The sequence below is a fragment of the Mytilus galloprovincialis genome, chromosome 8 (genome assembly GCF_965363235.1).
Source record: "Mytilus galloprovincialis chromosome 8, xbMytGall1.hap1.1, whole genome shotgun sequence".
Lineage (NCBI taxonomy): Eukaryota > Metazoa > Mollusca > Bivalvia > Mytilida > Mytilidae > Mytilus > Mytilus galloprovincialis.
The window spans coordinates 54,479,799-54,504,949 of NC_134845.1; the positions used below are offsets into that span (position 1 = coordinate 54,479,799).

Sequence of the window (25,151 nt, forward strand, 5' to 3'; positions counted from 1 at the left end):
TCTTAAAGATAATTTACACAATTTCCTTGATACTTTATGTATATTATATATTGTTATTTTACTCTTTTTCAGATTATGAGTGTCTTAAAAGAAACGTGAGGAAGCGAAGCTTTCACTGTGCACGAATACCAATTGTCGTGTAAGTATTTATTTTTGTAGCATTCCGAAATAAAGTCGAAGATTTCAACGTGTACCATTTTTTCTTGTTACAAACCTGCTCGTTCATTTTTCATTGTTTTTAACGCCGAATAATTATCTAAGAAACCTGGGACGATCTCATTTCACAAAGGATTTCCATTGTCTACTTATTGTACCTCAAACTTATTTACCCGATGTAGGTCTTTAAGTTGAGGTTCAATTTACTTAAAGTTAATCGGGCATGACTAATTAGATACGCCCTATTTATATCAGGGGGTCCGAAATAGGATCGGGAAAAAACACCCAGCAAAATACCTTAATTTACAATTTAAGAATTTGTTTGATTCAAAGTGCTTTTGGTTGCTTAAATATCTCCGATCAATAATCAGGCGGTATTTTGTGGAAATAATATCCTGTCCCGAACCGGGAGATATTGGCTGCAATAGGAATTTATTTGTCAAAAAGTCCATATCTCATTTACTTATACAGTCCCTGTAACGTATAAGTTAACACTTTTTTCGTTCGGGAATCGTACGTACAGCGTTCGGTAATCGTTTGTATAGAGTTCGGTCATCGTTCGTACATCATTCGTATAGCGTCCGTACAACGTTCGGTCAGCGTTCGTTCATCGCCCGTTCATCGTATGGTAAATGTCACCGTTGAGGGTTTTATATGGTAAACGGACAGAAAGTCACAGGACAGAAAGTCACAGGACAAAAAGTCACAGGACATAAAGTCACAAGTTTGGTAGGACAAAAAGTCACAGGACAAAAATTCACAAATAATATGTTGACAATTGTCTGAACATCTTGAAATATTTACTTTTTAATACATATATCCCTATTAAAGTTTAGGAAATGTGTCATTATACTTGAAAAATAAAGATTTATTTAATTTGATCGTGCAAAAGAAAGATTCTTGGCACCATGAAGCCATTTGAGTGGCAAGCCACTTTGACATTTTGTTTTTGTAACAACTATTTAATCATCTTTGATATTTTTTTTATAAATGTTGTTTACAAAGTTGGTTTATATACAATTGTTCAAGAAAAATACAAAAATATTTTTGTAGAAAAAAACGTTTTTTATTCAAAGAAAATAATCAGAAAAAGAGAATTGTGACTTTTTGTCCTGTGACTTTTTGTCCGTGACTTTTTGTCTGTGACTTTCTGTCCTATATTCTTTTGTATAACGTATTGTTCATGGTATCGTTAATCGTTTTATTTGTCGTATGGTTTATGGTATGGTTTAGCGTTTAGCGTTTCGTTTATCGTATGGTATGTGATAGCGTTTAGCGTTTCATCAATCGTATGGTATATCGTTTTGTTAAGCGTCTGATAAACACGTATGTTAGGGTTTAATTTCAGAAAGTTATTACACTTTTTATAGTTTTGAGTTAATTTAAAAAAGATTTAATTAAAAAGATGCGGGATAAAAAAAAAATAATTATTAGTTTGGATTGGATTAAATCTCTAACTAATATCGTTATGGAATATTTATAAAACGAATGGGAAACGTTTCCTGATAAAAACCGAAAACTGCCAGGGATATATAAAAATTCGTTGAAGATATCTATGGAACCCGCGTTGCTTGTGATTCCTGCTGTCGGTGTTAAAACTGTTTATTTTTACTGTAAAAAGTGAAGTCCATGTATGTGTAGAATACAGAATTAAAAAATAACTCTACCTTTTTTATATTTCATTATTTTCGAGGTAAGCTTCTGGCCAACTTTCACCTATTCTGTCGCAAATCATTTACCTTAAATAACCAATCAATTGTATTCTAAAAGAAGTTGATTTGTTCTTTGTTCTTTGTACGAATACATGAAATATTTCTCAAATTACGGCCCTCGACTAAGGTAACGGGTGTGTAACCACTAGAGGAAAAAAAATCGTAATTAACTTTGTTTTCTCATTGACAATTACTTCACAGTACTATAGATGCTTGCTAGTATGTAGAACTAACGCCTCCGGGTACGGGAATTTCTCGCTACATTGAAGACCTGTTGATGACCTTCTGATGTTGTGCTTTTTTCTATGGTCGGGTTGTTGTCTCTTTGGCACATTCCCCATTTCCCTTCTCAATTTTATAAGTGACTTAATATCGCAAAAACAACTTTAAAGGTGATTTCAGCAAAGTTATGGCAAAATCCAATGAACAAAGTGAACCCAAAATGGCGTCCTACGCAGAAAAAACAAAAACAGACCCTAAAACAATTGAGCCCTCAGACATGTTAGTTAGTGTTAAACCTGTATTTATACAGTAAACAGATGTCTTTGGTTCAATATCGGATGGAGAGACTCTGAAAAAAATATACCTGACTCACCCTGAAATGTATAAAGCTGTCGGTGAAGCAGTACCAGAAAGAACAATTACTGGTCTCCAAAGAATCCGAAGCTTATGGAGAATTTACCTCGATGACGAAGCTGAAAGAGATATTCTCATATCCAAATGCCTCAACCTTCGTGGTAAATCAATCTGGATTTACTCCAGAAATCCACGTGTAACATGTCAACAAATCTTAAATGTTTAAATGGAAAATAATGCATTATATATTAGCCTGTAATGAATTACTTTATAAATGGAAAATAGTACCGAGTAGTTTGTGCTTCCATTGTAAGCAACATGATGATTATAAACACTTCTTTTTTTTCTGTTCATATAATGTGCAGTATTGGCACAAAGTTGACCAGCTTTTAGCACTATTAAAAGTTGATAAGCATATATTCAGTCTTAAAAGTTTAGTAACTGGCTATAAAATTGAAGATGACGATTATTTTGATATGAACTATTTATTAACTATAATTTACTTTTCAATTTATAAAGCATATTACATGTCTGACAAGAAAGACAAGGCCATTGATATTTTAAAAATATTTCAAAATGAAATCAGGGACATAATTAGCATAAATAAAATTAGAGAAAAAAAAATAAGAGAATCATACTTAAAACTTTAGAATATTTCGAATTTCTATAATTGCGAAGCAAATTCAAGCTGTGACCTAGTTAGTTCATGACTGCACATGTATGAAATGTGTCCAATCAGGTGATATGCATCAAATGAAATTCGCTATTCTACTCTTTTGTCATGTTTATATATAATTTATCATATCTATTATAGCTACACTGAATTAGTATTGTTATTAGTTAACACAATACAATGCTTGGATACCGCATTCATGTATCGTTAATTATATCACGTGCACTTTCGATCTTTTTTTTTATCTTTGGTTTGATCGCAAAAAATACAATTTAATGAAGAAAAAAAATATCAAATCATTTAAGACTCCGATTCACAATTACACGGAGTAAACTAACAAAAAAATTTCGAAATTCTACTGTCGGCTGAAAAGTCATGCTGTCAGTATCAAGGATCATCATCAATTTCACGGTACAGTGAAGCTTCAATAAATAAATCATATACAGTTTGGGTTAAGAAACGTACCGTATTCTGGTATGAAATTGTACTTTGTAGAACTGATATTATGTATGTAATATAATACAACTTACTTTATAAATATACTTATTGAATATTTTTCCCTAAATATTCAATGACTAATTTAAGGGATACTTAATTGAAGCTGTAGAATAAGTAAATTGTTAACAGCAAAAGTGCAATAAAACTTTGATTAATTTTTAAAAAAAAATTTGTCACTGGATGTTATGTTTGAATCGATGATCAAATACTAATCTACAGTATTTATATGAAAGAGACTAAATAATATTTTTTCTTTATTATTATTCTACACATCTTTGAAGGATCGAAATAATCAGTTCTACAAATGGATGTTATTTAAAGACTTGAAACTTTACAATGGAAAGATAGAATTGACACAAAAAACATGGCATACGGAAGGAGAAGTACATAATTTCAAATTTTTGTAATCAGTTTAGTAATTATAAAGTTATTTAACAGCTGAAGTCAGTATTCTAATGTTACATGTACGTGTAACAAGGTTAATCGTTTCGAGGTAAATATGACACAATTAATAAAATTGAGAATGGAAATGGGGAATGTGTCAAGTTCCATTTATTGGCGCAATAAATATTATAAAAAAGAAGAGATGAGCGCGACTCAAACCTTTACGATATGACAAATTACACCTAACCGTGTTGACAAACTAGTAAATTCTTCGCCCGGGGATATACACCTGACAGTAGTCTTCTTTCAGTAACGTTACACTACCCAGCCGTGTCATTTCCGTATATTGTACATGTAGATAGCACGTGTGATACATGTATATACACCAGAAATACCCATTCAAGTGACTTTTATTTTTATAAGAACTCGATATCGGGTACATAAACATAAAATTACAATTGAAAACATGTATTAAAAAGTTTAAATGTTGTTTAATTAAATGCACCTAGGTATGTATTTGTAAACTTATGTTAATTCGTTATTTCATGTATCTTTTTTTTTCTTCAATAACTTTTTTTTGCCTTAAGTAAAAACGCACAAATCTGAATAAGATCATATGGCACTGAATGATTTCTCTAACTCAAAACTAGTTATACATGTATATGTAGATGCCTCTTAAATTTTTTAAGTTTCTCGGTTGGTTGCTTGTCCATTAATTGAAGTTTACGCTATATTCTTTTGTTCGGTATTTGTGAAAAACCGCTCATCTATCAATTCCACAAGAAATATAATACTCGTAAGTCATGAGCATTGAAGTTTAACTTGCTATCAATTTTTTGCATACGCACAAACATAAAGTAAAATGAAACACTTTAAAGCGGTTTAAATTATGCAATGCATTTTGAAAATATAGTTTTGAAGAACCGGTTATTTTTATTCATACTTTTTCTGTGCCTTTTCTTAAAAATTAGGACACGTGTCACTGGTTAATATAGAACTAGTCAACCATGAATAATCCCAAACAACAAATTTGTGATTGGTTTGTCATACTTGCTTGTATTATCAATATTACGTATTGTTTTCGGCTGAGACTACTACATGTATAACATTTATAGTAGTCTCAGTTTTTCGGCAATATTGAAACAATATCCTTAAGAATTTTAATTGCTTCAGTCATTTAATATATATATATATATTTATTTATTATTTCATGATTAATATTTTTAGATTGATAACATAATTGCATCATTTCTTAAGCATTTATTTATTCATATGACATTTTTAATATTTATTTAACGCGCATACCGATTTGATAACTGTTTAAACACTTGACGCCATATTAATATTATGTATGAACATTTCGGAAAAATATGTGGATATTTAATCATCGGCTCTCATGAAGTTTCATGTAGGATAAAAGAAGGGGACAATATACATCTTAGCAATGAAACTTTAGGATTGGTATTCTTTAAATTGTATAACTTTCTTATTCTGGCTTTCTCCTCAATTTTAAAATTATATTGAGAATCACGTTTTTATGCCAGATCTTTTATCATTTGTAAAATCAAAGACATGTAGTACATGAATTCTATTTTCCGGGATACATTATTCACAATGATAAAGAAATAAGGGATGATTTAGAAATTGGCATGTTGTGTATACACCTATCCAGTGGTGAACACTATATATGTAACCCACTAGCTGTCCTTATGTGTTTTTGTTGTTTGATTGCTGTCTCGTTGTCGTTTAACCCACTATGATCTACAGTTTCAATATATATTTCCCTTAAGACTTTGCTCAGAGGAAAGTGATAGAATAGGTTTCTATATACATTTTAGCGTTTCACTTTTCAATTTTTAACTCCCTAAATTTTATTTTAAACCATTAATTTTGAAGACGTGTGTTATCTAAACGAAGTCTAAATGGTCAACAACTTACCAGTTTATTGTTTCCCTATTTTACACACACCTAAATATAAACCTCATTGTAAATACAATTTAATTGGTCGCAATAAGTTCTATTGATCAAAAAAACAAATCCGAGTATCTTTTTAATATGAAAAAAAATATTATTTTTTTTACTTTGAAACAAGGAAATAATACTTTAAATTACATTGTGCAAAATCTTCCTACGTATTAGAAACTCGTTTCTTCATAAAAATGATTGACATAAATCGATCTCTTAAACAAATCTAAACTATTAAACGACCATACATATACTACGAATAAAGTGTATTTTAATTCTATCTGGTATCATTTTAAGTTTACTATCCACGACGGTCACAGATTTTCTGAAATGGAGAGGGTCTGTATACTATATCAATTGACCACCATGGATCGAATAGTAACATGACGGTACCCAAATTGCACCTATTTATCAAAAATAGCAGTAGAAATCTTACAAGATTTCCTAGAGAACAATTTGTATTTGTTTGATTTGATACTATGCACGTCTTTCAACATAGGTAAAAATATTTAGATATACACAAAACGTTCACAATATTTCTCAACATATGAAGTGTTTACTGAAAAAGCAAAATGTACGGAAACGTCGCCATGCGACATCATCAAAACGTCATCTTTTTTAAAATTAGCAAATACAATATGTTACAAGTATCCATTTCTTAAAAAATGAGGAGTAAGTATGAACTAATATCCAATTGTTCAAAATATTTGAAGAAATTAAACAAAAGCTCTGTTATTCATTTGTTATTAGACTTTTGACGATACGAATTTAAGCATGGATGCAATTTGGGTACTCCTCATTACAGAATCATTGATGGTTAGGAGGTCAGTTCAGACAAGTTTTTCTATGATTCCATATGGATTCAAAATTAAATTAGTGATACCATATAGTAAATAATGATACATCTACACAATCAGCACACAATAAAAACTTTTGTCTGAAGCATATATAAACGTTGGTTAAAAAACTGTCAAAATAAGTGCAATTTGGGTACCCTCACGTTAAACTTAGAATTGAAAATAAATACACTTTATTTATATAGTAATGAATGTTCATAATATACAGATAAGCGCTAAAATTACTCATGTGAACTTTTGATACCTTTTCTGAAATTCTCCAGTCATTAATCGTTTACAAAATTCCTTGATTACCAAAAAAAAAAGTTGTGGTATGATTACCATGTTGAGACAACTCTCCACAAGAGACCAAAATGAAACAGAAATTTTGGAAATGAAAGAGGAGGGATAAAAAAAAAACATTTTCCTATCCCCAATAACCTATGACTTATGATGCTTTTGCTGAAATTCTCCAGTCATTCAATATGTTAAAAAAATCTTCCATCAACACTTTACATACTTTAAACTACGCTCTGAATGCCCGCGATTTCACGGTTGTGTTCTAGTTACATAATTATATATAGAATAAAGTCAAAGTAAAGATAAATCTTATGCATGGCGGAAAAGAAATATATGAAAACGATAGATGTACTTTAATAAACAAATTTATATATAATGGGCATGCAGCCTTGCAAATCATATTTAAAAAAATGTATATTTACTTTATTAAACTTAGGACTTTAATTTAACATGTTTAAGTAATAGTGAAAGTTCAATGATAAGTTAATATTGATATTCAAAGACCTTTGAACGACGAGGCGAGGGGATTTGAACAGCCCTTTTTGTTCGGAGGTCTTTTAATGACAATATCAACTTAATCATTGAAATTTTACTGACTTACAAACCGTCAAAAATATTAGAAAAGTACATAAAAAGCACTTGCTGAAACATAATTCCCCTGACTGGACGAGTCTAAGTATGTTCAACTTAAATGATAGTTAAACAGTACTCAGACTGATATAAACAATTAACAGTTACAAATTTGAAATGTAAACGGACCGATGTACTGGCATTACATCATATAATTATTTATTTATGATATAAAAAACAGATTCGTAAAGATCAGACCTTAGAAAACAGTAAGTAAACTCTTCCAACAATTAGCTTTTCAAACAGCTGGTTTTAAAACATCTTATCGGACAGACCTAGATGCATAAGGTCCTTCACAATATTCATCCGGTAAATGTTCCTTTTGTTTCTGATTTGGTAATTTTCCTACATTACGTTACATGCGAATACAAAATGAATAGTTTTGTCTATTTAGTCCAATTAATTGTTAAATAGTTCTTGCTTTATTTGTGTTTTTTTTTTAAATAAAAACTATGCATGCAAACTTCAATGAATAAAACCGTATTAAACTAGGTTTCACTGGCCCGATCAAAACGTGTGAGGTGAGATATATTCGCAAGTGCAATGCATTATATGAAAACAAACTCTTTAATCTAGTCGTCCGTTATTCCCTCTTCATGTCTAAATGAAGCAAAAACACCTGAAAAAACTTTTATCTTTCTTAGTTTAATCCTTTCCAGACAAAAACAAATCATTTGTTATAAATCGTATTAAAACAGAAGATAAAAACCATAGTAAAAAAATATTTAAATCTTTTTAATAAGCAGTCAGTTATGTGATGAACTGAAGAGCCCCCCCCCCCCCCCCCCCCGAAAAAAAAAACATAAAAATTTAAATGGAAATTGAAAATTATTATAGCATTTTACAAGATCTTGTCTTTATGTGCTAAGTACTACAAAATGTAGTACAGAGAAATCAAGTAAGTTGATTGATTGTTGTTTGCTTTACGTCCAGTAGTAGCAAATATTTCATGCATGTTCATGACTATAACACATGAATTTAAAATACAATAGGTCGTACAGTAGAAGGTCGACAGTGAGGTCGGACGTGAAACTTTAAAATACCACTGGAAAAACGAGGGCATATTGAATAAGGACAGAAATTTAGACTTGTAACAGCTGGCAATATTTGGACCACTCGAATAATAGGAGTAAGAGTTTTTAATTTGCCAAGAGCGTTGATCCATAAAATCTACCCTGAAGTCGATCATCCATGTTTACGTGTAGTTTAAAAAATCATTTCACGCATCCAATTTAGGTTACATACTTTAAGCTCGCTTTAGTAACTGTGATAATTCTTTGAAACTGTACTGTGTATTGTACTTTAGTTTTTTGGTATGATATTCTGTACTACCGATCACTACCGCTCTCCTGGTTGATCTCGTGTGGGGGCGTTCGCCTCGGGACGGGGAGGTCATTTATTCGAATCCCGAACGGGTCAAACAAAGATGTTAAAGACTGGCCGGCTCAGAGTCGGAAATTTGTCCGGGTCGGGTGACTTTTCTTCCTGCGAACTAATATCTTGTGAACTTGCACGATAATAAAAAAAAGCGACTCAGTTTGTCAGTCTGGTAAAAAACGGGGTTAATACTCTTATATTTACATCTAATCGTCCTGAATATTAATTTTATTTGCCACTGGTCGTCATCCATTATCATTATTTTTATTTCACCGTTTTAGTATACAGTGAAGTGTTTTTCTTTTAATGGTTTATATTACAACTTCATAAATTTTCACCGATCAAAATTAAAATATGGCAGGTGAAATTTTTTTCAACCAAACACTTGTGATTGTTGGGATATCTTTGACGATAAATAATATTAAATCAAAGGTTCCTTTTCGGATATATATAATATTTGGCGGAAAATAATATTGAATTAACTCCGTAAAACTATTATTTAGTCATGGGTCGGTTTTGAGCTTATTATTCTGTATACGCATCTTTCTATAAAAAAAAGACCGAATGTTGACTCTAAATATTTTTATTTATTTATGTCTTTGGGTTTCTGTCGCATTAATGGATAAAATAGAGAAAGGAAATGGAGAATGTGGCATAGAGACAACAACCCGACCTTAGAGCAGACAACAGCCGACGGCCACCAATGGGTCTTCTATGTAGCGAGAATTCCCGCACCCGTAGGTGTCCTTCAGCAAGCCCCTTAAAAATATGTATACTAGTACAGTTATAATGGACGTCATACTAAATTATACCCAAGAAACTAAAATTAAAAATCATACAAGACTAACAAAGGTCAGAGGCTCCTGATTTGGGACAGGCGCAAAATTGCGGCTGGGTTAAACATGTTTATGAGATACCTTTATTTCCTTTTTTTTTCAAAACAAAATGCAGGGGCGGACCCCGCCATTTTGAAAAGGGGGATTCCCAACCCAGAACAAAGGGGGGTTCCAACTATATGTCCCAATTCAAATGCATAGATCGGCCAAAAAAAGAGGGGTTCCAACACCCGGAACCCCCCCCCCCCCTGGATCCGCCAATGAAATGATTCGCTTGGGTATAGATATATTGACATCTCTGGACCTCTCCTGTCCCACAGTATACCCTTGCTAAATGGGGAGGGGAGGGAGGTTCCGGGCGTTCGAACCCCTCTTTTTTTGGCCGATCAATGCATTTGAATGTGGACATATAGTTGGAACCCCCCTTTATCCTGGGTTGGGAACCCCCCGTTTTAAAATGACTGGATCCGCCCCTGCATTTTGTTTTGAATAAAAGGAAATAAAGGTATCTCATAAACATGTTTTACCCAGCCGCAATTTTGGGCCTGTCCCAAATCAGGAGCCTCTGACCTTTGTTAGTCTTGTATGATTTTTAATTTTAGTTTCGTGGGTATAATTTGGAGTTTAGTATGACGTCCATTATCACTGTACTGGTATACATATTTTTAAGGGGCTTGCTGAAGGACACCTACGGGTGCGGGAATTCTCGCTACATTGAAGACCAATTAGTGGCCTTCGGCTGTTGTCTGCTCTGTGATTGGGTTGTTGTCGCTATGACACATTCTCCATTTCTTTTCTCTCTCAATTTTATACATTAATGCGACAGCAACCCAAAGACATAGATAAATAAAAGTCAACATTCGGTCTTTTTTATAGAAAGATGCGTATACAGAATAATAAGCTCAAAACCGACCCATGACTTAATAATAGTTTTACGGAGTTAATTCAATAATATGTTCCGCCAAATATTATATATATCCGAAAAGGTACATTTGATTTAATATTATTTACCGTCAAAGATATCCCAACAATCACAAGTGTTTGGTTGAAAAATTTCACCTGCCATATTTTAATTCTGATCGGTGAAAATTTAAGAAGTTGTTATATAAACCAGTATAAGAAAAACACTTCACTGTATACTTAAACGGTAAAATAAATTGTGATAATGGATGACGACCAGCGGCAAATAAAATTAATATTCAGGACGATTAGATGTAAATATAAGAGTATTAACCCCGTTTTTACCAGACTGACAAACTGAGTCGTTTTTTATTATCGTGTAAGTTCACAAGATATTAGTTCGCAGGAAGAAAAGATTATGCATCTAGGTCTGTCCGATTAGATGTTCTGAAACAAGCTGTTTAAAAAGCTAATTGTTGGAAGAGTTTACTTACTGTTTTCTAAGGTCTGATCTTTACGAATCTATTTCATGATTACTGACAGATCAAAAACATCAAGTATATATAGCAAGAAGTTGTTGAGCATAATATTCATTGGTCAGTTATAAATGAGGTTTGCGTGGGGTTTTGATTGCCTGATTTATTAAATAAGGAATCGTTATTTTGAAAAGTTGGCTGAAAAAATATAGTTTTACCCCATAATTTTGTAAAACTATCATTTTGTGTTATTTAGATGCTAATTTATTTTATAACATAAATAAAAAGTTATATGATGTAATGCCATTAAATCGGTCCGTTTACATTTCAAATTGAAAACTGTTAATTGTTTATATCAGTTTGAGTACTGTTTAACTATCATTTAAGTTGAACATACTTAGACTCGTCCAGTTCAGGGGAATTAGGTTTCAGCAAGTGCTTTTTATGTACTTTTCATATATTTTCGACGGTTTGTAAGTCAGTAAAATTTCAATGATTAAGTTAATATTGACATTAAAAGAGGTCTTTTAATATCAATATTAACTTATCAGTCAACTTTTACTATTACATATTCTTATTTTTAACAAATGACGAGAGCAAGGAATTTGAACAAGACACAACGGCGATTCGTTCCGTTTAACCCTTAAAAGTTTCAAGATTCCTCACTTCAAATGTCATAAAGTCAAAAACCTCATTGAGCTTAAATTACGAAATAGGGACAAATCAAACTACCTAGATGGTGGAACGATGAAACAGTTTAGAGATACTCCGTCCGCATTTTTTCGTTTTATCTATTTGCGATGATATCACAGACATTTTTGTATGTGACAGTCCGAATTATCATCGCGATGCCAGCATATATACAAATATTCTTTTGTACAACCTTAAACATTGAAAGATTTGTCAAGCAAAATTTAAACAAATTGAAAATAATATATTACAGGATCGACGAAAAAAAAGAAATGTCAACAATCATATCGAAATATGGATATGAGACGTCATCAGGTAATACTAGAAAGAAATATAGTAAAAAAAAAAAAATCATATCTTCCTATCAAATTGACGAGTGCATTAATATGACTATCAGCGAATCTAAATCCGGTTTCTAAGTATACCAATTGAAAGTAATTATAGTATCCTTTGATTTAGAAGATAACGTTCGACGAGTGATACACTTGTACTGAGACGATGTACATTTGAACTTATTTCAAACTAGAAATAATTATTGTGTAAAATTTAACTCTCTATTACTACAAATTCTATCAAAGGAAGACAACTATAAAAACTCTACTATTACCAAATTGAAATGTTACTCAACGTTTAGAATTTATGCATTCATTTACACTGATCAGATCTTTTTGTTATGACAGTACTTTTTACCGCCAATTCAAATGTGTGCCAAGAGAAAAATCTCTAAATGTAAGCATCACCACGACTATTGTCTTTTTAAAATATTATTTACGATGTATGTGATTGTTTATATGCAGTAAAGAGTAAGAAAACAATAAGTTAACGATTTAATTACAGATAGTGTTGGACGACCCGCTGTTTTAGCTACAATAATATGCATTGCTGCTGTATGTGTACTTTTTTTAAGTAAGTAATAAGCTTGAATAATCGTTTATTGGCGTTTTTACCTTTCAACTATGAATCTGACGAAACTCAAGCAATATCGTTTGTTTTTGATATGCATTTAGGCCTAGTTAAGAAAAAACATGTATGAAAGTATTACATTTTGTAATAATATAGTCTAACGCAAGGCATGCCTTGCAAATAAGTAAAAATTTGGGAAAAGTCGTGGGTAAAATGAAAGATTTAAGACGAATGCTAGCAGTCGATTCATGGTCAAATCTTCTTTTAAATTTTGTAAAAAAGTTGTTTGATTTAAAAACAAAAATGGCTTATTATTCTCGTTTATCAGAAACAAAGGTTCTCTTTTGCACCTTGTTACTGCAGGAATATAATGCACTGTTCGCAGATATTTTGCGCATACTGATGGGTTTTGTATATATCAGGCTGATATTGTTTTGATCTGAAATTACTTTCACATAATTATACCTTGAGACAAATAGGCTACATAAACCCAGAAACTGGTGAATGTATCTTAGAAAGCAATTTCGTTATTAATTTTAGTGTGTAATACAAAACAAATGTACTTGTTAATGAACATTTCCAATCAAGGAAAGGTTAAATAAATCGCTGAATTATAACATGCCTAATGTTAATGTTGGATAGAAATAAGGAAAACCAAAACAAAATATGAAGAAATTATTACAACTCACAATAAGCAAGTACACCAGGTGCAAGTTTCGTCTACATAGGACTCATCAGTGCCGCTGGAATATAATATGTATGATAGTCAAATCATAAACAAAGTTGAATGGCAATTCCGACCAATTATGGACATGCTAAATATATATCAGACGCTTTATTTGATAAATTTATCAAACATGTGTTTTGACAGGCTATATTGCGAAAATAGACACTGATAAGTAAAACTAATTATTATAAGTCGTACATAAATAAGTTAAAAGGTCGTTATTCATTAATGTCACTATATCATGTATATCGTGCTTTTAATTGTATTTATTTGATTTTTCAGCCTATTTGCTGATAAAACATAAAGATAAATTTGGTGAGTTAAAAACTTACATGGAAAACATAATTCAGAATATGTCAAAACACTTCCTGAGTGTTTTATATGAAGTTGATTTCAATCGATAAAAAAATACGAGCAGGTTAAATAAAAAGTGAGATAACAATGCACACAAACATCAAAGATGTCGACACTTTTGTAATGTCAAAAATAAACTGGTTTTCTAACTTTTGTAATTACCTAAATTGTCCTGAATCTAAAAGGCTCCCACAAAATTTAGACATCAACAAATGCCTGTATCAATGATTGAAGGATAACTACTGCAGGCATAAAACCAACGCCATGGTTCAGTATTTTTGATGACAAACTACGCGCATAACTACAAATAGACGGCCGGAGAGTTTGTTTGAGGGAAATCTTTTGCAAGATAACGATCATGCTATGTATTTTAATCTAGATACATGTAAAAAGAACATTCATTCGTTCACATTGTATTTTTAGTGCACATCATCTATCAATTCCAAATTACGGAGTAGTAACCTTTTGGTTTAGAGACTTTAATCCCTCTACTTTTTTTCAATTATACAACAATACACCTGACACAGGTAGTATTATTCTTTAGTTTTCTATGTTGTGTCATGTGTACTATTGTTTGTCTGTTTGTCTTTTTAATTTTTAGCCATGGCGTTGTCAGTTTATTTTCGATTGATGAGTTTGACTGTCCCTTGGGTATCTTTCGTCCCTCCTTTAGTAAGCATTTATGTTCTATATTGTTGTCTCTGTAATTGGTTTTAGCCGAAAATCAATTCAACTATAATCACATCGTAAATTTGTAAAAATAACGTATTACTCCTTATTATTCACTTTTTTATAATTTCCTCGTTTTAATTACATGTACTGTGAATACCATAGAAACTTAAAAATGTTACATGCATATGTAAGGCATCAAAAGCCATACACAGTCACGATAACATATCTAGAAATATTTCTTTTTCCAGAAACGAAACATGTGCTAAAGGGAAAGGACGACTTCAAACGAAAGGAGACAACATGCAGTCCTTTTGATGTTTTTGGTATGCAATGATTAATAATTATTGTAGATGAGAAACTATTCAGTTTGTTTTATATTGAAATGCTGATTGTGGCATTAATATTCAAACACACAAAAAGTAGTATATATTTTTTAGGGGCCAGCTGAAGGACGCCTCCGGGTGCGGGAATTTCTCGTTACATTGAAGACCTGTTGGTGACCTTCTGTTGTTGTTTTTTCTACGGTCCGGTTGTTGTCTCTTTGATACATTCCCCATTTCCATTCTCAATTTTACATTGTTATTCGAATATACATTTTATGTTAAGTTACTGTATACAGATGGTGAAAGAATTATAAATCTTATGAACACGCACACAAGTTTTTTTCAGGGTTTTTTTATTCGTTAATATATAAAGGTCTCTTTTTGTTTTTAATTGGATAAATCATGTTTAAGATGATGTGTTATGAGTTCCAATAATACAACTCTCAATCCAAGTCACAATTAGTAAAATAAAAACCATTAAAGGTCAAAGTACAGTCTTAACCACGAACTCCGTGGCCAACCAAACCGTTAGTGTAAATATGTACAAACGGGAAAACCAACGGTTTAATCTATTAAAAAACGAGAAACACTTAGGAACCAAATCAACAACTGACAACTACCGAACATCAGGTGCCTGACTTATGATACGGTTAAGCACTCAATGTTAAAAGAAATAAAATAACTAGAGAGGTTTCATGAATGTTTGTGCAGAAAAAGTTGGCGACATGTTATTGCATTATGAATAAACTATTATCAGAACAATTTGGTTGAATTTCAACTTTTTTTTTATAAATGAACGCTTTGGAACTGTATGTGTTCGATGTGCTTTTTCTTTTTAATGAGTAAAGCTCAACCCTAAAATAAGCTGAAGACCTATATAAATAATAGCAGATGACAAATTAATAACTTTATCTTATATCATATTTGCCAGACAGAGTTAAAACTTTAGTTTCGGAATAATTTGCTGTAAAATATAAAACTGAAAATTATTCACGTTTGACATGAATTCATGTTTTAATTTTGCCAACTATGTCCATGTTGACAACACGAAAACACGACCAGCAGCAACTGTAAGAAGCAGTTTTTCAATGTTCGGTAGAATCAATAATCTGATATGTGCTTGGATATATAACGACGTAAGCGTTTTTAAAAGTATGAGGTAAAATTGAGAATGGAAATTTATCAGCAAATAGGCTGAAAAATCAAATAAATACAATTAAAAGCACGATATAGTGACTTTAAATTGGAAATGGTACATGATAAAACGTCAGTAGTATTTTTGAAAATAAAACTAAGGAACTTTGCGAGATGTTTTTATTTTGTCTTATAAAGGTTCTGTATGAATTGTGCGTCATACGATTATAAAACAAAAATCGGCCACTAGCGGACCATAATAAGTACTCCTTAGAATAATGGCTGTCTGCTAGATATCACTTTACTCTTAATGCAACAAAATTGTTTTTTTTTGTTTTTGTACACTCTTGTGAAACCGAAAATCATCACAACCTTGGAAACAAAAACAAATGATGTTAAAATGTGTTATAAACAATTTTATCTATACAAATGAGACATATCAATATTATTATTTAAATTAATCTAAACCTATCGTAAAACGTTATTGTATATAATTTAAGCATGTCACTCATTCAGATTGCTCTATTCTTTAACGCAATTTAATAGCCTTTACAATGACCGCTTCGATCAAAAAGAATTGGAGTATTTGTCCTATTAGAATATGGATAATTAATGGGGGATTGAACTAATACTCGTTTTAGCTCGTGGTTAACTATTTAGCATGAAAAGCCAACCCATATTGAAATCAGTATAAATTCAACCCCTGGTGAATTATATCGTAAATACACAAGTCTATCTACTAAACTTGATCAAAATGATAATGAATCTTAGTTCCATTATTATTTCTGACTTTATCACCAGAAAAATTGTATATTCGTGACATTCCCCAATTGTGGAACTTGCTTCCGTGGCATGATTGTGATCTATTATGCGGGGTGCACACATTTTTGCTCCCGTTTGAGATAAGACAGCGATACGACAGGAAAAGTGAAAAAGTCGGATTACTATCTTCAATTAACTGGAATGTCCTATCATTGTCTGAACGCAGTCGTTTAAGTTCGTAACAGATTCCTACGGGTCGGGAAGGGTCCAAATAGTTCGGCGAAGCACCCCGCACTTAGGTGCGTCCTGTTACATTCGGGGATTCTCAGCCGATTTTGTCTAGTCGGATTACAGTCGTGCCTATGTCATGACAGATTCTGCTGTATCGGATCAAAATCCTAACAATGTTCTGTTAATTCTGGACGGTGTCCTGTGGAACGGGAATGATCTGGAGACAATTTTATTGCTGTTTTTCTGCCGAATGAGTCCAGATCTTTTCGAAACCGTTCCGGAACAGTCCCGTTATTAATACGCAATTCGTCAATGATACCCACGTTAGAGTCCCGACTATTACAGAATACAATACGACTGAGACCAGACAAAGCCGTTTGCAATGCGATAGAGCGGACCGTGATAGGATAACGTTCCGCAAGTACCTGACCATCCCGAGTATGCCGACAGTTTTCGAACGAATAACTTCCGTCAGCGTCGGTTCACTGTCTTGTCACTGTCTGATCTCCATCGTATTACATTCGGTAGAATCGGGACGCAGTCGTGACAGAATCGGTAGATAATTACCAGGCGAAAAGACACAAATTGGAGAAGAAGTGGATTAAGAACGGAATTATCGGGATACATTCGCTTGGAAACGGTTGAATATCGACGCTTACTGAACAATATCTGATTGTTGTCGTGATTAAATTATTTGATATACAAAATTTAATTAAAGTTTGAATTTCCATCCACAAAATCGTGAATGTGTGACCCCAGCTTAACAAACTGTGTCCAAAACCTTACACCACATATGATATGAAAGTTATAATACTAGTATCCTTCATTTGTTATAGATGGTATTTAATTCAACCTTTCTTGTTTTCAGGTTTACAAGAAAAGGTAATAACGGCGTGGAGAAAACGGCAGGGAAACTTTGAATTAACTGAAGCTTATACGCAAGTGTTAAAATCAATGAAAACTAATGGATTCGTGATATTATCGGGACCACCCGGATCCGGTAAATCTGCCATTGCATATAACACAGCTTTTATGTTAGAACAGAATGAGAAATATCAAATTTTGTCTGTTTTATTTCCTGAAGAAATTCGAAAATACTTACTGCCCGAAACAAAACAGGTATTTATAATTGATGATCCAGTAGGGAAATATTCTGTTGATGACTTATGTATTCAGCGATGGAAAAATGAAGAAACATTTATCAAACACACATTTACTGATAGTTCGAATACGAGACTTATACTTACTTGTAGATCATACATTTATAAATCGAGGTTTTCTCGGATATTAAATGTTTCGCCAAAACATTTCGATTTGCTTTTATATAGTTTGAAGCTATCTCATATTGAAAGGGAAAAAATGTGCAAAAGGTATAACGTACCAGAATTAAAAGAAGAAACACTCATGATGTATAATTTTTTCCCTGAGCTATGCGCACTGTACAAAACCCAAGAGGATACAGCTATGTTTTTTTGTAAATCCATATAAAATCCTTACTGAAGAAATTGGGAACATTAAGAAAAAATCTGATATAGCATTTCTTGCAGTAGCTTTACTTGTAATACAAGATAATAATATTGATAGACAAATATTAAGTCTTGACAATCAAACAACGAAAGAATTGCTTATTGACATGTGTTATGAATGTGGTTTTAAGTACGTCCCTTCAACTACAGTAATTCTAGAAGCATTAAATCACTTGGTTGGAACATACGTACAGGAAACAGACGTCGGATTTGCCTGTATTCACGATACGTTATTCCAAAACTTTTTGTTTATAGTAGGAAGCAGTATTATTCATTGTTTACTAAAATATGGAAATTGTACATTCATTGCCAATCGACTGCAGTTAGCTTCTATACAACAGAAGCATGACGAATTAGTAATCATGGTGAAACAAGAACAGGAAGACATTTATTTTCAAAGACTAGTGTTGGATATAAGAAAAGGTTATCATAGTCATGTATTTACTGGTATGCAAATGCAGTTTTCACAATTTAGAATAAAACTGCTAACATTTCTTGAAAGTTTGAAAGCTGAAGATTTGACATGCGATCAAAATGATTCTACACCTCTACATATAATATCTGAAAACGGTTATGAAGATTTGGTATTTAAACTTTTTCAACTAAGCAAGGGGCAGATAAATTTACAGGATAAAAACAAAAGAACTCCATTGTTTATGGCATCTTTAGGTTGTCATAACAAAGTCATACAAACACTTCTTGCATTGGACAATTCGTCACTTCATGTTGCAAATAACGAAGATCTAACGCCTTTTGATATCGCCTCGATTAATGACGATGTATCTACATTGACGATTCTTCACAGATACGGTGCAAAAGTAAATAGAAAGGACGAGAAGATAAACAGAACAGCGTTGCAAAGAGCCTGTGACAATGGGAGTTACAATGCTGTAACGTTCCTGTTGACGAAGAATGCGAATGTCAAACACAAAGATACAAATGGACTAAAGGCGATACATATAGCATGTTCAAATGGACATCTTAAAATTGTTGAACTTTTCCTTAATCATGATAAAAGTATGATAAATGAATGCGATACCACTGGCAAAACACCCCTTTTTACGTCTTGTGAAAGCAATCACCATAATATAGCATGTATGCTTTTAAAGAATATGGCTAATGTAAACACAACGAGCGTAAAAGGAATAGCGCCTCTTCATAAAGCATGCAAAATTGGCAATGATAATATTGTAAAGCTTTTGCTAGATTATTCCGCCAAAGTGAATGTACAGTCTGAAAATGGCTTATCGCCTTTGCACATCGCATGTTCGAATGGTGAAGTTAAAATTGTTAAACTTTTATTAAACACAAACGCGGATATACACTTAATGACGAAGCAAGGAATGACGCCATTTTTTATAAGTTGTAGTAAAGGCTATTTGGAAATATGTAAAGTATTGCATATTAAGAGTGCAAATATCAACTTACGTGATAAATCTTTATATACTCCACTACATGTTGCGTGTAGAGAAAAACATGAAAAAATTGTAAGATTTTTAGTAGAACATAATGCAGATATTAATGCATTGAATACTAAAAGGGAGACTTCTTTGTATATTGCGTGCGTGAAAGAGTCTTTTGACATTGTTGAACTCTTATTGAATTATAATGCAGATGTTAATATGTGCAATGAAAAGGGAAATTCTCCACTTCATGCTGCATGTATAAAAGAAAACAAAAAAATAGTACAGCTACTACTTGATAAGAAAGCCGATATACACAAACAAAATAAAGCTGGAAAGACTCCATGTGACGTAGTGCACCATTTACAAGGAAGGGAGGCAAATAGTATAGTAGAAATGTTTAATCAGTTTTAAGCGAAGCAGTAGTGACAATAATAAGTAATATGAGAAAGAGAACAGTATTTGTTTGGTTTTAATTTTTTATTTCACCGCAGAAAATGATTTTGTGTTGTCATTTTGATAATAAATTCGTCAGTACCACTCAAATATCAAATGGACCTAAAATCAAAATATATAGACAAATCAATCTAAGATCAAATGTTCGTTGTTGAGTTGATTTGTAATGTGTGTTATTGGTAGTTAATAGAAATAGTGTACGTTTGGTTCTGCATGGACTTATATATATTTTTTATTGCAATTAATGAATGCAGGACGATATCAAAAGGATATCTAAACATAAATCGAAGTCAACTGACAAAGTCATAATAAGAATTACGAGAAGAAAACAACAGCTGCTTACGTGTACAATTATATGTGATAAATTAAACAACAACATAAACAACATAATCAAGATCCCCACGATAATATCATGTGCTTAAGATGGACAAGGAAATCCCACTCAAATTTTGTTCCTTTCCTTTCTATACTACTGTTGCAATTATTTATTAATGTCAGTATAAATTCAGTGAAAAATTGAATTATGGCATGTCAAAACATATACATGGATGTTCTTCTTTTATAAAATTGATTTTTATGGTTTACAAAAAGCCCCAACCCTTTTAGTTTTCGCCGTATGCAATTACGAACTTTTAACATAGCATTGATATAGCATTTTTGCAAACAAATGTATAGGTTTTGTTAGTTCTCGAGAGCATTTGCGAAGTATATTTTCGATTGCGTCCATAAGCTGTACATGTTGTAAAAGGTTGTTTCCTGCCATCATTCTCACATTTGTTTATATAATTTTACCTCGAAGTTCGGTATGTTTTAATTTTATCTTTACAAAAAAATGTTCAACTACATTAAAAAAAAGATATGAGCTGATGTCGTCACTAATCTTTCCAATGACGAGAGGAAGTATGACCATGCAACAGAACACGACAACTCTGCCAATCCATCTCCGCCGTCAGAGATTAATACACTGGGGTAAAGCTGATGACCGTAACTGCATTCACGGTCATCCCAAGATGTCGGATGAAAAATTAGGTCAGTTTCTGTATTGTCTGTTAAAGTGTTTCTATATCATTTTCTTTACAAATCATACATTGAAACGATGTAAATTTATAAAAGAATCACTCGAAAATCACTAATTACTTCCGAGAAATGTGCATGAAACGGGAAATTCGATTTGAAAAAATCGTTAAGATGACCGTAAATCATAATCAAAATATTTTCAAGATGACCGTAACATAAAACAAGGATGACCGTGATTAGTAAAAAGATGACCGTAACTTGTAAAGGATGACCGTAATTTGTAAAGACTGACTGTAATTTATATAGGACGACCGTAACTTTTATAGGATGACCATCAATTCTAAGAAATATCCGTATTGTATTCAAAGCTTTTTTGTTGAGTTTGTCGATCTCAATAGGGGCTCGGTTAGCGGATATAAATATGTTTCATAAATTTCTTTTTTTTAAACTATAATATAATTGGCCATATTTAGGATTTATTACAATGATAGTAAATTGCATATTTCTCGTAAACAATGAAATATTTATTGATATCGACGTTAAAATTTTAACACAAATTTACAGCGATACGACGAAAATTTGAAGAAACATGAATGTGTCCCTAGTACACGGATGCCTCATCTACACTATCATTTTCTATGTTTAGTGGATTATGAAAATAGGATAAAACTGTAATTTGGCATTAGAATTAAAAAGATCATTCCATAGGGAAAATGTGTACTAAGTTTCAATTTTATTTAACTTGAAGCTGGACAAACGGACAAACAAACAGACGAACGGACGAACGTACGCACAGACCAGAAAAACATAATGCCAATAAATGGATCATTAAAAACATTAATAATACATACGAATATTTGGTAATCGAGCCCATGTGTATGGGTCCAGAGGAAGCAGATTAAAATCTTAATTTGTCTTGATATATGCAGGCGGAAACACTTTTGAAATAGAACAAAAGAATCGAAGCTCTGTGATTATCGAGAAAGCGATCAAAGGTAACTGTAATGTTTGATATAGTAACAAAATTTTAAAAAGTTAATAGAAACAAATAAAACGACAATTTTCTTATTTTAAAAACACCATTTGCATAAGTTTTCAATGTATCTATTACATAGTGATGCAAAACAATAAGATATCAAGTCGACGACATGGTTCTTATCGGGGCCTTTTATAGCTGACTATGCGGTATGGGCTTTGCTCATTGTTGAAGGCCTTACGGTTACCTATAGTTGTTAATGTTTGTGTCATTTTGGTCTTTTCTGGATAGCTGTCTCATTGGCAATAATACCACATCTTCTTTTTTATATATAGTATCTATAAGTTGGATGTAGAAAATGCATAACCTCCGATTTTTTTTTATCACGGACGGAGAACATATCAATCTTTTAGTTCAGAATTTTCGCGTCTGCCCTTCCATTATGTGAATCAAGAAAAAATTCCCCAAAACAGGTAACGATTGTATCGAAAAGAGAAAAATCGAGTGCACCTTTTTATGTTAGGGCATGTTTGGGGTGTATATTTTGTCTTTAAAACGTGCAAAGCAAGAGTATTTTATATAGCATCTCGCTTCAGATTATATCATTATTATATATCAAAGCTACAGGTTGACTTTATATCGTAAAAAAATGACAGTACGAAAAGATGAAATATATGGGTCAATTGAGATACCTATCTAATGAATCACAAAAACAGAGTAGGTGTGTTCGAATAGCTATTTTTTCTAAAAGTACTTGACGACAGTCTTTTAATTTGGATGATGAAAATGTGTGTGTGATAACTAGGGTTTATAATCTTCAACCACTGAAAATGTTTAGTCTGCCCTTCCACGAAATATTTAATTAGAACTTTTTTAAATGCTTAAGAATTTTCAAAAATTCCATCTGACATCCAAACAGACAATATTCTTAAGTTGAATCAATGCAGACAAGATCATTAACTAATGCTCATTAGCTAGTAGATACATTTGTATTTTAAAATATAACTGACATATAACGATCGATCGTAATGGTGCTATGTGGATAAATTTATCAGTTTTCAAGAGCAAAATTGGCAGATTGTCATCCCTACAATGGCTTCCATTTCTACGACTGTGAGCATGAACTGGCGTAATGGGGAGATAATTTTGAAGAAGTAGAATCCTGACTGTATGAATAACATTTCTGTATATATACAAATTGACAAAGTTCCGCCTTGTGATACGCTTTTCGTACAATACTATTTTAAGGATCTACTTTGCTGAAGCTCACCTTCACTAGTTTATTGTTTATTCGAATGATATTTTCAAAATATTTCTGTTATTTTATTTGCACGACAAAATGAAAGACGATATAATATCAATGGGTGTACATGCAATTTTTTTGCATTTTTAAAAATGTGTATTTATTATATGTCATTAAAAGGAATCCCAGAAACAAAAAAAAATCTTTTGTCGAGCAGTTGAAGGCTGTGCACCGCATGTCTTTTGGCAAATTCATTTAAAAAATTGAACCCTCTACTGTAAAAAAGATACATATGGTAATCTTTGCATTTGAAGCACGTCTTATTTTCTTCTACCTATAGGATAAAACTTTCATATTAATATGTGTATACCAACACGATTAATCATTTGATACAAAAAGATAGTTATATAAATACGGATATTTCTTAGAATTGAGGGGCATCCTTTAAAAGTTACGGTCATCATTTACAAATTACGGTCATCTTAAAAGCAGTTACGGTCAGCCTTGTTATGAATCGCTGATTCTGTTACGGTCATCTCGATTGTGATTTACGGTCATCTTGGCGATTTTTTCAAATCGAATTTCCCGTTTCATGTACATTTCTCAGAAGTAATTAGTGATTTCCGAGTGATTCTTTTATAAATTTACATCGTTTCAATGTATGATTTGTAAAGAAAATGATATAGAAACACTTTAACAGACAATACAGAAACTGACCTAAATTTTCATCCGACATCTTGGGATGACCGTGAATGCAGTTACGGTCATCAGCTTTACCCCAGTGGTACATGTTGTAAAAGGTTGTTTCCTGCCATCATTCTCACATTTGTTTATATAATTTTACCTCGAAGTTCGGTATGTTTTAATTTTATCTTTACAAAAAAATGTTCAACTACATTAAAAAAAAGATATGAGCTGATGTCGTCACTAATCTTTCCAATGACGAGAGGAAGTATGACCATGCAACAGAACACGACAACTCTGCCAATCCATCTCCGCCGTCAGAGATTAATAGCAACACCTTAACCGTCAAAGGAAGTAAAACAGTTAACATAGATGCAATGACACAACCATTACCAAAATATATTAAAAAAAACAAAACGAAACGAGATTAGGAATTTACTATAAGAAAAACGGATAAAAGAATCAAAAATGCATAAATGAAGGACATGTAAAAAATAATATAAGAATTTCGTAATTCTGGCTCATATTTAAAACAAAATATAAACAATTACAGAATTGATATTTGTGTTCTCTGCTGATAAAAACCAAACCGTGAAGAAGATTTACAAAAGATATATTTTGACACATTGACACGGTCCCTCTATGTGTTTAGTCAATGTATGTTTGTTTGTATAAGAGTCGGTTAAAAAGTTAAAAAAAAATTGTGTTTTGAAGTGGCAATGTTTGACTTC

At 32.2% G+C, this 25,151-nt stretch overlaps 1 protein-coding gene across 1 annotated transcript; it reads left to right on the plus strand.

Moving 5' to 3' along the window:
• Window positions 1–69: 69 nt before the first annotated feature.
• Window positions 70–20,667, plus strand: LOC143042223 (uncharacterized). Its single transcript, XM_076214485.1, has 6 exons — window positions 70–139; window positions 12,263–12,324; window positions 12,847–12,915; window positions 13,922–13,954; window positions 14,914–14,988; window positions 17,984–20,667. Exon 6 carries the CDS (start codon window positions 18,749–18,751, stop codon window positions 20,456–20,458), a length of 1,710 nt encoding a protein of 569 aa, XP_076070600.1. The 5' UTR covers window positions 70–139; window positions 12,263–12,324; window positions 12,847–12,915; window positions 13,922–13,954; window positions 14,914–14,988; window positions 17,984–18,748; the 3' UTR covers window positions 20,459–20,667.
• The last annotated feature ends 4,484 nt before the right edge of the window (window positions 20,668–25,151 follow it).